Source organism: Rhinoderma darwinii, chromosome 7 (genome assembly GCF_050947455.1).
Source record: "Rhinoderma darwinii isolate aRhiDar2 chromosome 7, aRhiDar2.hap1, whole genome shotgun sequence".
NCBI classification, from domain to species: Eukaryota; Metazoa; Chordata; class Amphibia; order Anura; family Rhinodermatidae; genus Rhinoderma; species Rhinoderma darwinii.
In genome coordinates this window covers 17,433,365-17,447,280 of record NC_134693.1, presented here as the reverse complement: position 1 = coordinate 17,447,280, position 13,916 = coordinate 17,433,365, and the positions used below count along the sequence as shown (strand labels likewise).

The following is a 13,916-nucleotide window of genomic DNA, read 5'->3' as shown; positions in this document are numbered from 1 at the left end:
TTGAAGGGGTCAGGATATTTGCGTTCTTTCACATTGAATGCGAAGTCATTCCAAAAACGTCCTGTTGTTGCTGTACCAGTGGATTACATTGTACCCGCTAAATAGCGAACCCCGCATGGGAATGGGTAGAGTTCGATTTTCCACCTCACTAATGCTAAGGTATGTCCCATGAGCGGTTTCAGACCTGAAAGGGTACATGGGGGGAAGTGGGGCAGAAGCTTGTACTTCTTAGACAAATATTCCCATTAGTCTACACATTGTACAGTTACTCCCACTAGTTTAACATTGATAGAAGGTACAATGCCCTAATCTAAAGGTGATGGATTCCCTTTAGGAAATGGTATAAAAATTATTCCAATGTATCCCAAATATAAAATGTAGCAACTTTACAAATAGTCTTGATTTAAAATCTGACCGTTTTGTGTTTGCAGCTCCTATGAAGACCTATGTGTCTCCAAGGCAACATCTACAAACAAATGCTGTGTAATCTGAACCTGCCGTCCTACTCCCTTCTATCTGTCCCCTACTTCTTGCTTACCTACCGATTGTGTTTATGTATACAAGAAGGTGAAATGGTGCATGACTGCAGGATCTGCAGTGTAGTCTGTAACCATAACGACGCATAGGTCTGCCTGGGAGCTGTAGACACAAAATGGCAGGATATTTCTAATCAAGACTCTTTGCAAAGTTGCTTCAATTTTTTTTTTTTTCAATTTCAGATACAATGGAGCAATGTATTGCAAAGGTGGACATGTGAAAATGTTCTACCTTATTTAATATGATGAATTGCGCCTTAAACTCATTGTTAAAATGATCATTTAGATCATTTTTAGTTACTTCACTTGCAGTTCCGCTCTTCACCAGTGTTTTGTTTCAAACTCTTCATAGGTGACAATGCAACAGCGCCCCCAGCTGTAATGTAGTTGACCTGTAACTTTTGAAAAAAATATATATAATCAGTGGTTATTTTACTTGCACCACTTTTGTGTTTCAAAGATAAGTTATATGTAAAAACTAAACTACAAATCCTTGTACAGGATTAAAAAACATGGCTGGTTTCTTCCAAAAACAGCACCACAGGTTGTTTGCGGTATTGTAGCTCAGCCCCGTTCGGGTAACTAAATAGAAAGTCTATGAGCCCGTACTCTGATACATCGACTTTCTGGGAAAAGCCAAACGGATACGAAGCGGCTAAGCGCTTACACCAGCGATTCTGTCACTTCGTTTGAGCGATTGGTGGGGGTCTCAGTGCTCGGACCCCCACCAATCAGGACTTCTGACATGTCACTGTTTTTTTTTTTTAGTCGTGGACAACCCTCCTTAGATATAAACTTTTTGTCTCTCATAACCGTATCGCTGTGTTCATGAAGTGATGATTCTTGTATATCTTTCTTTTGTATCTTCAGCGACTGTCTTTATCTTATAATAGTGTTTATGGTGTCGTTCTCTTCACAGTTCCAAGTCTGTCCTAAGAGTCTCTGTGTTTCTACCCCCGGCCATCGCACTGACCTCTTCCAGCGAGACCCACAAACTGTTCTTATTACTGATTTTTTCGGCAGTGTGAGGAAAGTGGAGCTCACCGAGAAAACCGTTGTGTTAAAGCCCCATCTAGAGGCCGCTAAAAGGTATTTTTATACAAATGTAAAATGTCATTGCTTTAAAGGGAACCTGTCACATTGAACATGAACGTCCTGTCTAATCTGCGGGCACCGTGTTATAGAGCACATTAATATTACGTTACATAGTACGGCTGAAAAAAGACACATGTCCATCAAGTTCAACCAAGAGATGGGAAAAGGGAAGGGAAACATTTCTACACATAGGAGTTAATATTTTTTTGTTCTAGGAAATTATCTTTGCCTTTTTTGCAGCATCTCCTGTCCCTGCTGTGACGGCTCCTGCGGTAGGCTATTCCATAGATTCACAGTTCTCACTGTAAAGAAGCCTTGTCGCCTCTGCAGGTTGAACCTTTCTTTCTCCAGACGGAGGGAGTGCCCCCTTGTTTTTTGAGGGGGTTTTACATGGAACAGGATTTCACCATATGTTTTGTATGTGCCATTAATATATTTATATAAGTTAATCATGTCCCCCCTTAGTCGTCTCTTTTCAAGGCTAAATAGGTTTAAATTCTTTTAATCTTTCCTCATAACTTAGATTCTCCATGCCCCTTATTAGCTTCGTTGCTCTTCTTTGTATTTTTTTCATCCTTTCTATGTACTGGAGCCCAGAACTGAACTACAAAGCATTAGTGAGGCCTCCTCTAGAATATGCAAAGTGGTAATATTACATCCCTGTCCCGCGAGTCCAGGCCTCTTATAATACACGACAATATCTTGCTGGCCTTTGAAGCAGCTGATTGACACTGCATGCTGTTATTTAGTTTATGATTTACAAGTACACCCAGATCCTTCTCAACAAGTGACTCCCCCAGTGTAGCTGCAGCGGTCACATGGGTTGAAATGTTTTCCCAGGGTGCCGGACTGCAGGACGTCAGAGGGCTGCATCGCCATGACTACGGGTAAGCACAGGCTTTTTTTTTTTCTTTAACCGCTGTTTTCTGCTGCGGACCTTCCGACCAAAAACTGCACCACAACTTGGTCCGTTTTCTTGGCCGGAAATCGCTGTGGGGACCAGGGAGCGTACACTGTGTACTCTTACACAGCATATCCGCCTTGTATTAACATAGCCTTATTGTCTGATTGCTGTGACCCCCACCGATTACAATGGGTCCAGATCCTCCCGTTCCTCCCCACTGCTTGAGCGCAGTAAGGAGGACGTTGGACGGGACCCAGTCCAGAATGCGCCCTGCCGCTCCTTTCAGAGTCTATGGGGATGACAGAAACAGCCAAGTTCTGCGCTCGGCTCTTTCTATCAGTCCTATAGACATTGAATTGGGTGGCGGTAGCATGAGCCACCCCCGCTTCCTCCTTATCATTCTTACTGTAGGGTTGCGGTGAGGAGGAACAGAAGGGTTCGGGACCCCCGTTCTTGTGATCGGTCAGAGTCCCAGCGATGGAGCTACCAGCGATCAGACAATTATCACTCGTGGACAGGTGGTAATTGTCCATTCAGGGGAAATACCCCTTTCACTGAAGTTCAAAACAAAATGGGTGTATTCAAAAAAGAATAAAATGAACCTGACAGGGATACCATTTATTCATACATCGGCATCCTATACAATATTTATATTTTGTGTAGAAAAAAATAATTGACAAGACAGCAGGGTGGAGCCGTAAAAATGCATTATACGTCGCAGCACAAGCCTGGTTTCACCCCGAGCTGCCTACAATCGTTGCTCCTAGCGCTGCTAGTTTCTACTTTTCTTCAATTGCAGTCTGAGGTAGTCAGAGATCTACTCCTTGTCTCATCAAAGCTCCACCTTCTGCGCTATCACTCCCCCATGCTTTACACTGCAGATTTGCTTGTGCAGATTGGCTGCTGACTAGGAAGTCGGTGCACAGAGAGTTGATTTGGTCTTACAGCAACGATATTCATAAACTACAAGCGGCTAGAAAGAAAATGATGATACATACTGAAGTTGCTTTAAAGAGGTTATCCTGTAGTCTAGAGAGCCCCCTCATAAGGAGGACCCCAGAAGAGGCAGAGATCCTTTCTAATGAATGCTAGCACTGAGTCCTCCAGAGCGGGAGCCACTCTTTGCAGCAAATCTCCACTCTGGATGATAATATGGCATTAATAATAATGGACAACCCCTTGAAGTACCCTAGGGATTAATAATTTGTGACGTCTCAGTAGCTGTGCCCACTAATCATTCCCTTGTGTAATCTTATAAGGACAAAGCTCTATGATAGGGATTTTTCATGTCATTTTCCCAATTTTGTACAGGTTTTCTTTTATAAAAGCCTAGAAAACCTCTCGACTGCTGATGGCAAGAAAAATGATGCACATGAATCCACTGTAGACCTCGTATCGCTTTGTCTGAAGTACTTTCTTCCTTTATATGGCAGGTGAAGTGTTAAAACAAAGTCTCTAATTCAGGCTCCAGATTACACAAGTGATGTCAACAACAGCAGGACCCACGAAAATTGGGGAAACCAGCAAAGTTTTATACATGGATTCAATCAGAAATTGATATTAGTCATTAATAACGTGATATTATTATGAGGTTCGGGGAGGAGATCAGAGGGAAACGAGCTCCATAATTATTGCATTGGTCTTTTGCGCCCTCTTGTGTTTTATTTTTGTATTGCATGTACTAATGAAACAGATTTGAGAAAGGCCGCCCAAAATTGCGATGAGAAATGGTCTAATAGAAGGGGGATCCTCTCAAAGAAGATGGCCAGTATCAATAGGATATAAGGAGAAGGAAATGTCATCACAGATTTGGTCTTGATCAGGTGTGGTTTTCCCAAAGACGAGGACATTCGTAGAGGTTTTACTAATCAAAAGAGGCAGATGAGCAAAACATCTTTACAGTGATTCTCCCCAAATAACGTTTATGGCCTAATCCATTTATTACAGTCCGGTTTATAAATATTTGGACATTGACCAAGTTATAATTATTTTAGCTGCTGACCATATTGGTGTGTGTGGGGGGGGGGGGGGCTGACACTTACCTACCGCCGGTTGTGTTGGCTTGGGGACTCACCTGCCGCTGGCCCTGTTGGGGGGGGGGGGGGATTTTGCCATGTATGGTTCAGTTCTGATTCAGTTTAATGTTGCTGATTCTCTTCCAGCCCAAACTCTCGTTCGGGTGGGATGAAAAAAATCTAACCGATCGAACAATACTATATGGCCTGTACTTACTGATTGTCCATTTAAAAAAAAAAATCCTTTTCATATATATTTTTAGGGAATTCTGAGTTGAGTGGAGTGTGGTTACAAAGATCGTCTTTTTCTCTCTGGAAGTCCTGTCCTGCTTTACACAGGCAATCTGAATATGAATGGACACTGTAATGCTTAGTTTCCCCTGTGGCGGCGCTGCAGGGAAATTTAACACTTACTGCCAAGTTCCTCCTAGTAGGGGGACACTTTGTGATCACTTTATTGTGAAGGGCCCCATCTAACAAGTAGGAAATGTCTAAAGCAGAGAAGCCCTTTTATGCTGTCTTACGATATTTTGCGTTTGTAATGCACATATCCGCGTTGAACACCGTTTTACAGTTTACATACACATTTAATCTTCACATAACGTTGTTTAACTTTGCAAATACGTGGCAATATTTGTCTTTGTTTTGCAGAATATCTTGGTGCTATATGACTGACGTTATTATTGAGTTAGAACCATGTAGACCACCTGATAAAGGTTACAATTGCATTTTTTTTTTAAATTCCTACATTTATAACTTTGGCCACCAGGGGGAGCTCGGCTAACGTGTCATCTGTGTGTGTATGTATATATAATATAATTATATATCTGTCTTTTCCAGTGTATAAAGAATTCTTTGATGTTCCGAGTTTATTTAACTTTTCTGTCCTTGACCAGACGTAACATATTCTATTAAAGAGACGGCTTTCTACTTGTGATAAGTGAGATTTACCGTATTTACCTATTAAAATCATGTCATACTTCTATCCATTCAGAATCGCATTCAACTTGTTTATCACCGCGTATGGCAATAGCCTGTAATAAATATAACGAATCCATCTGCAGACAAATGCATTTATATAAAAGAGATTCCCTCATATCTATAGGATGTGCCATAAATGTCTGGTTGTTTAGGGCCAAATTCAGCTAGGCGAGGCGGCAGACGGAATGGAGACCTATATTACCTGATAGGGGCGTGTCTGTCAGCATTGTCAACCAATCAACTAATTCCAGCACATTCGGCAGAATAGGGAGTGCAGCTCTGGAGTATAATACAGGATGTAACTCGGGATCAGTACAGGATAAGTAAGGTAATGTATGTACACAGTGACTCCACCAGCAGAATAGTGAGTGCAGCTCTGGAGTACAGGATTACTTATCCTGTGCAGGGTAAATAATGCAGGGGATCATATACTTTTGTATTTTTTGATTACTCACTGAACCAGTTTGATCACTTGTTGATTAGGTGCTGAATTTTGGATTTGAAGCAGGTCATTTCCAAACTAATAGAGACAACAGGTGACTTAAAGGGGTTGCCTGATTAGTACAATCTTTTTGTGGGATCTATTCCTGACCTTAAACTGATCGCAGGGTGTCCTTCTGCTGAGACCTGCAGTGATCAGCTGTGTAGGGGAAACTGGCAGCAAGTGTTCCATTCTCCTACAGCGCCGCCACAGGGAATATGATGCATTACACAGTGCCATTGAAATCAATTCTCTGTGTGGCCGCTCTCCGCTCTGGCTAATAGATGAGTATCCTGAACAGGACAAACTGGTTCTCTAAATCAGACAACCCCTTGAACATATTAATATACTCATTATAGATGTTATCATAGACAGGCAGATTGGGGGTCACAGCTGCTGGGACTAGAATGACGGGGGGGGGGGGTTTTGCCTAACCGACTCCAACACCAGTTTGACTAGAGAAGTGTCTGTGCTCAAAATTGATAATTCACGTTGCCGACCTTTGGGCTTCCACAAGCACCGGGGCCTAGGAGTAATTGCAATCCCTGCACTCCTGCCGGCTTCCCCACTGTACTCTATATCACTACCAAATAATTAGGAAATTGTGGTGACGCCACCTGATGGAAGCCAGGGCACTGGGTGCTTTTGGCATCCATTGGATTTAACCACTTCTGGGAATCCTGTATAAATAGAATCTGTCCCATTACCGGTGCACGTTTGTCACCGTCCTTAGTGTGATATTGGTGAACATATTTTCGGTGCTTTTACAGCGCAGGTCACTGCTCGATGCTCCGCAGAATGCTACTCATTAGAATCGCGATTACATGGGTCAGAGTAACAGTCTGAGATATGTTCCTATAGACCTTCCCATGTGCCATTTACACACAAGTTTTATATATGTATATATGGGAATCTGATAGTCTAGCACCCATCACCCGTCCCATTGATGCCAGATTAAAAAAAGGTTTCTTTAAAATTACTTTTAAGGTCAATAAAACGTATGATTGAAAAGTAGCCGTGAGTTTTTTTGTCTGCCCTCCTGTGGTCAAACCGAGATACTGCGGTGCTGTGGGAGAACGCTCTCTGCTTTGAAGCTTTGTTACAGCATTGCAGTCATTTTGTTGTTTTACATGACATGGGCAGGTTTTTAACCACTAGAAGCAAAAAAATTAAGGTTTCTATTAAATCACAGCAAGCAGAGCTATTGAACTCCAACGGAATACCTTTTAACATGCGTTTTTTTGTGTGCATTTTTGTACAGTAGTAGTGGTGTTTAGCATACTCTTAAAGAGGTTTTGCAGTTTCAGCAACGCAAGGTTATCCATTGTATATTGATAAGTTGTGCGATTTTACACTATACTTTCTGGAACGACTCCTCATGGTGTTCAAGATCTCTGCTTGCTGTCATTCAATAGGAACTTTCATTGATTACTTCCAGGGGATAAAGATCTGTCCTGGTCATGTGATGGTCACACAGGTATGCGCCTCGTTATAAGACCAAGCCGATAACTCTACTGTCTAATCATCACGTGACCAGCTCCGTTTTTTGGCCGCTGAAAATAATCCTTGAATGTTTCTAGTAAACTACCGCAAGCAGAGATCTTGAAAAATGTGAGACATTGATGCAGAAACTGTATGCGAGAATAACTTTTTCAAGACACAATTAATTCTTCCTTTAATATAGTCAAATTCCTTCAATTCTAGCACCAATCGTATGTGATAAGTGCCGGATTATCAGATATTCATGGGAAAAGTATACGTAAGTTACTTGTAAGGGTGGAGATTTTTCAGTCAACCCAAAATCAAATGTTTACAAAAGAAAAAACAGGGGAACTGGCAGATTGTGTGAAGAGAGGAATTTCCTAGTGCGTTCTCGCTCCTCTTTCTGTGCTGGAAATGAATGTTGGACTGTCGGACATTCTGGATTATCAGATGGTGAACTGTTTCTCTTTAGAAAAACCAACTCATTTCCTAAATGCCAGGCGGGTTTCGGAAGATGATTTGCCAGGGATGTAAGCGGCAGTTGACCTGTGATTTGTTCTGCACGCGGCCTCTGAATGCGACCAGTTTATAGGGAGATTTACAATAATTGAGTTCCTGTTCTATTTCAGCAGTCCAGCCGAGCAGCCTGGCATTTTATGATGGTGCAGTGAATAATGACGCTGGCCTCTGCCCTTTCTCTCTCCTTTTTTTCTCTGCTTTCCCAGGTGCCTGACTGGCACCTATGCACGAGCAGGAGAGGTAAAGCTGGTTAACAACCCATATAGAAGCCGTAATAACGGCTGTAGTGGAAGTCGCCCAGCTTTCCCAGAAACGGGTGAATATAACTTTTTATAGCTTTACTGAAGATTGTCCGTTCTATCTATCGAAGAGATTTGCTTGGTAATCTCCCCAGATGAAGTTGCTGAGGAGGCCGTTCTTCTGCGTCGCTATAGGCAAGGCAGTAAATCACTCTTCTAGTTGAAAGCTTTGGCACAAGAACCAGAATCTTTGCCAGGGGGTATCAGACATTGTGCCTGATCTCTGTCCTATTAGAAAGTGCATGTATAGGTAAATGTCATGCAGTATCCTTCTAAAAGTGAAGTACGTGTAGCCTCGTGAGAGGGGATTCATGTATCACCAGCGATGACACTATGACCCGAGGAGCCATCAGGTTATGGCTTTTAGTCGTGTTGCACCGTATTAACCTAAAAAACCCTAAGGCTGGATTCACACGACCTATTTTCAGACGTATACGAGGCGTTTTTTGCCTCGTTTTACGTCTGAAAATACGTCTCAAATACGTTGTCAAACATCTGCCCATTACTTTCTATGGGTATAACGCTGTATTGTTCCCACGACGCGTAATTTTACGCGTCGTACAGCAATTACGACGCGTAAAATTACACCTCGTAAAAAGAAGTGCAGGACACTTCTTTGGACGTTTTTGGAGCTGTTTTCTCATAGACTCCAATGAAAACAGCTCCAAAAACGGACGTAAAAAACGCCACGAAAAATGCAGCGAAAAACGCGAGTTGCTCAAAAACATCTGAAAATCAGGGGCTGTTTTCCCTTGAAAACGGCTCTGTATCTTCAGACGTTTTTGGTCACTACGTGTGCACATACCCTAAATTGGAAACCTTTGTCTGCTTCCGCTGCAATCTGACACGGTCATCATGACTACCTGCAGCCTCCACTAGAGCTCCTGTACTAGCTGTATAAATACATATGCAGTTAGCTCCCTCTAGTGGCAACCAAAATTATATCGTTTTATCAAGTCAGAAAAAAAAAAGCTCCCCTATACAGATATATTATAGAAGGGGGAGAGGGGTGTTCTAGTCATATGAACATCCGTCTTTTATTTCCATAAGGAATAGACGTGTCTTGAGCAGACAACCATTTTAATGTATTAGTATATTTCTGAAGTCTGGGAAGGAAACCCACCAGGAGAAACAAACTTTATGAAGATGGTAACGTTGTTGGATTAATATCTAGAACTCCAGCTGCCATGCCGCCCGCAGTCCATGAGACTGATCCTGATAGAGTAGAGAACGTACTGTGTGACTGAATTACTACGTGGAGACTCTTATTTGTCTGTAGGCAAAGCCCGGGACCCCCGACACCTGGATTCTCAACGGCTCAATACATGGGGAAGTAGTTTATCATCGACGACACCTGAACACTCCGGAAAACACAAGTATCCCACAAGAATCAATTTATCCTGTGAAATATCCGCAAAGCGTTATCTTACCATATAGGCAACCGGCTCGTGTTTTGTTTGCGTCTGTGCACGGAGCCTAATTAAAACCCAACATATTCACATAAACAGCCTCATTAAATCGTGTGCTTGAAACCAAACCACGTCAATAAAACTGTATAAATCTATCCCTTATGGTTTATTAGAGGAGCCGGCTGACTGGGGAAGGCTTCCAATATATTCAGAAGAGATACAATTTATTACTACCATATGGGCAGCGAGGGTTTTATGCTGATTTTTGTTCGATTTTATGTGAACACTAATTTAAATGTTCGCAATTGGAATTTATTTTTATTTTTCCTTGTGACTTTGTGAGTACCTGGAAAAAAAAAATCGCGTGGACTTTGCTTGTTTACAGAATGTGTCACAGCAGTTCATAGAACGGCATTGCAAAGGGTAAAATCCGCGCTGAAAATCCACGACTTGTCGCCTTAGGAGCGGCGAGCCGACCCGCCAGGGCACTACATCTGCCCGGCGAGGCTGTGACATCCCGTTGCCAACGCGACACCACAACTCTTTGCACTATGCTGTGCAACCTGGGAATCCGACCGGCAAAGTTCATACCACCTTGTGGGGGTTAATGGTGAAGAACTGGAGGATCCTTCGACTCCGTACCTCCGGTTAGCCAGTGCCAACCCAATAATGGGTGCCGGCTGACTCTAGCTGCGGACCAGCATCCAGGAAAGTCCTTGGGCAAAGAATCACTAGAGAAGGTTACACGTACAGATGTATACAGTTTCCATTGAGAACAATACTAGCTGTTCATTTACATATGTGCTTAGCTCCCCCTAGTGGTGACTGAAGGTAGACCGAATTTTATCGTTTACAGATCGTCCGTCACTAAAATGTTTGTCTTTGAAGCAATCATTCTCAAATCATATGATAAATATAGTTCTGCTCTATATGACTGATGTTATATCATTAACCACACCGAAGCTGAATTTTATCTTTGTATCTTAACAATATGGATGCTGATGAATATTCATTAGGGGCTCCTCTCTTGTCCAGCACTCTTAGAGTACAGGATATAGCAGCTGATTGGTTTATCATGTAATTTTATATTCTTTGCTGAGCTGGCCTTAATCTGATTGGTCAGCTCCAGCCTTTAGATGCATTCGGACACAAGCCGAACCTTTAGACTCAGGCCTCATGCACACAAACGTATTTTTTTTCCTCCCGAAAATACGGGTCCTTGGTCACATGTATTCGACCCGTATTGCACCAGTATTTACGGACCTGTGCCCGTAAATACGGGCCCGGTGTCACCAGTATTCCATCCGTTTTTACAGGCACGTTTTCGCTTCAAAATTGCACTGCACTAATCGGCAGCCCCTTCTCTCTATCAGTGCAGGATAGAGAGAAGGGGCAGCCCTTTCCGCAGTAAAAGTAAAAGAATTTCATACTTACCCGGCCGTTGTCTTGGTGACGCGTCCCTCTTTCGACATCCAGCCCGACCTCCCTGGATGACGCGGCAGGCCATGAGACTGCTGCAGCCTGTGATTGGCCTGTGATTGGCTGCAGTGGTCACATGGGCTGAAACGTCATCCCGGGAGGCTGGACTGGAGGAAGAAGCAGGGAGTTCTGGGTAAGTATGAACGTCTTCTTTTTTTTTTTTTTTAACAGGTTGATCTATGTTGTGAGCGGTAGTTTCTGTCCAGGGTGCTGAAAGAGTTACTGCCGTTCGTTGACACCACAAAAAAATATAACTCCGATCTCTATATGTTAACTTAATTGGCGCAGAATTTTGGACTCTTATAAATGGAATGGTAGACCTGAACTTATTTGGTGGGGTCGGTTTTCAATTTTGCTATGGCACTATATAATATCTGTATGGTTTGCAAATTATCATTGTGGTTGCGAACAAAAGACCGATCCAAAACCATTGCGTGTGAATAGTTATTTTTATAGTAATTCTACAGTTTAGCTTACTTTAGACATGTTAGAGAGAGGTGTGTGCCGACAGGGCAATTAGCACAAAAATCTCAAAGGTAATATTGATGGCCTTGCTATAGACTTGAATGGCATTGCAGTCGCTTTCATGTCTGTGGTAGGGCCGTCAATGTTGGCTCTTTATACCAAACAGGACAAGATACAAAAAAAAATTCAACTTTTGGGTATCAAAAGGTAGAAAAGATCTTTATTAACAAATAATAAATACGTACAAATATAAAAGATGGTCCACACTAAAAAGAGGACAATCTAATTCAAGTGCTCAAATAAGTAAGCGACTTATAATACAGTACATACTATTAACATAGGGGTACGTAGTAGTCCATTCAATATTGTATTACAATCTCCTCTTCCCATGATACCGTTCTATTCGTATAACCACATCATACTGACCCATATTGTAATCGATCAATAGAGCAGCTGAATGGCGTCCACTCAGACGCGCGTTTCGGCGCACTTGCCTTAGTTTTTTGGTTATATTAGCTGAAGCTAAACGCAACGCTGGTGGCCTCTTATTTCTAGTGGGTGTTCCCACTTAGACACATGTCAAAAATGTGTGGTTGTATATGACGTAACTTTAAGGGCTTGTCCACACGTAACGGAATTACTGCAGAAAATCGGCTGGCGCTCATTTAGCTCCATTTACATAGATCAATGGTTGGAATGTATAGGGGGAATGATCGTTTAATACAATCGTTCGTCCCCTAACATTTGCATCTTGTCGGCAGCACATACCCTGTTTACGAAGGGTGATGTGCTGCTCACTAGCGACCATTTTTTGGCCGAGTAAAAGATGCTCGTTTGTCGGCTGAAAGCTGCCCTGCTAATTTGCTTGAGGATCCGCGGCAGTTTAAACTGCAAAACCGTGGCACAAATTTGAGGGTCAGCCCCCGTTTGTGCCATGGAATCTCGGTCAGATCCACACAGGATTTTTCATACGAAAATTCCTCCATGTGAACATGGCCCTAGACTACGCACAGGGTTTGTTTGTAGTCTGTGACCATGGAGACCTATAAGTCTGCATTACAGCATCATCGTCACCTACACAAAGTATATTATATATCCATGTCTGAGCTGAATTTTCTTCCAGAAATCACAGGGAGTGGGGGGAGTAGACATAGGCTAGAGCATTGAGAGCAAGAAGGAGGAAAGAAAAGCTTCATGGTAACTCACTGAGCTCTTAATTTGCAGCACCACAAGCAAATGTCAGAAATCTGCCCACCATATAGAGCAGCCGAACATTTCCAGATACATATGTAAAATCTTTTCATCCATGACCACGGTATGCATACACTGTATTTACATAAAACCAGAAAGCTCCAAATCACTAATTTACTCATTAACGTCTCCCATTTATTGTATAACTGCATGTAGTCTACGTATAGCTTACTGAAAGGCGCTGCCTGCGGCTTTAGATACAGACTCTATGCGGTATTGTAGCCCGCGGTGTCTTCAGCTTTACGTAATTATTCATCTCTTTTCATAACCGTAATATTTGATATTTAGTCCATGCGTTATTTGGCTTTGGGAAATTTGCACTTTTTGGATGGAAAAACTTGAAAAGCCTCCAACTGCTCTCATTGCCTTGTGTTATTTAATTCATGGAAACGGCCATCATTGAAGTGTATTAGTCAGTGCACCCCGGTCTAGTCACAATACCAGAAGGGGGGGGTTCTATCTGTACTAAAGCCTCCTCGTGTCTGATAAATATTTGCCATGGAAAGAAAAGCTGAGCATTGCATATTTAATCTGAACTAATTACAGATTGTACTTAAAGGGGTTTTATGAGATACTAAAAAACGAAAAAACATGCCTGCTTTTATACCAGAGACGTACAGTATTGCAATGGAAAGTGAGCTGCAATTCCGCTTACAGCCTAATAGACAAGATTGGCGCTGTTTCTGGTACAAAGCAGCCATGTTTTTCAAATCTCATACAACCCCTTTAATGTAATGAACTACAAACTATTCTGCTAGATACCAGAACTAGTATTCTTTCCATAGAACAGAGATGACCATTTTGTCTGGTTTGTGTTTCCTCCTTATCCAGGGGGGTCTGGTTGTCGGGAGCACCCCCTGATGAGCTGTTTGTAGCAGGGGATTTGCAGTGGTTATGCTCCTCTTTCATTTGCAAACCCTGACAAGGCTGCCGTTGAGAATAATGAACATCTGCATTGTCTGTTACTTAGAAAGGATCACGTTGCAGTCCTCCAGGAACA

The 13,916-nt window shown here is 42.4% G+C and overlaps 1 protein-coding gene across 1 annotated transcript in view; it reads left to right on the top strand.

Annotated features, from left to right (window-relative positions):
* Nucleotides 1-13,916, top strand: part of PIGK (phosphatidylinositol glycan anchor biosynthesis class K) — an 84,640-nt gene that overhangs the window by 27,591 nt on the left and 43,133 nt on the right. Inside the window, exon 9 of the mRNA XM_075832865.1 lies at nt 1,456-1,625. Within this exon, the coding sequence (XP_075688980.1) occupies nt 1,456-1,625 (170 nt within the window). The remainder of the gene's footprint in view (nt 1-1,455; nt 1,626-13,916) is intronic.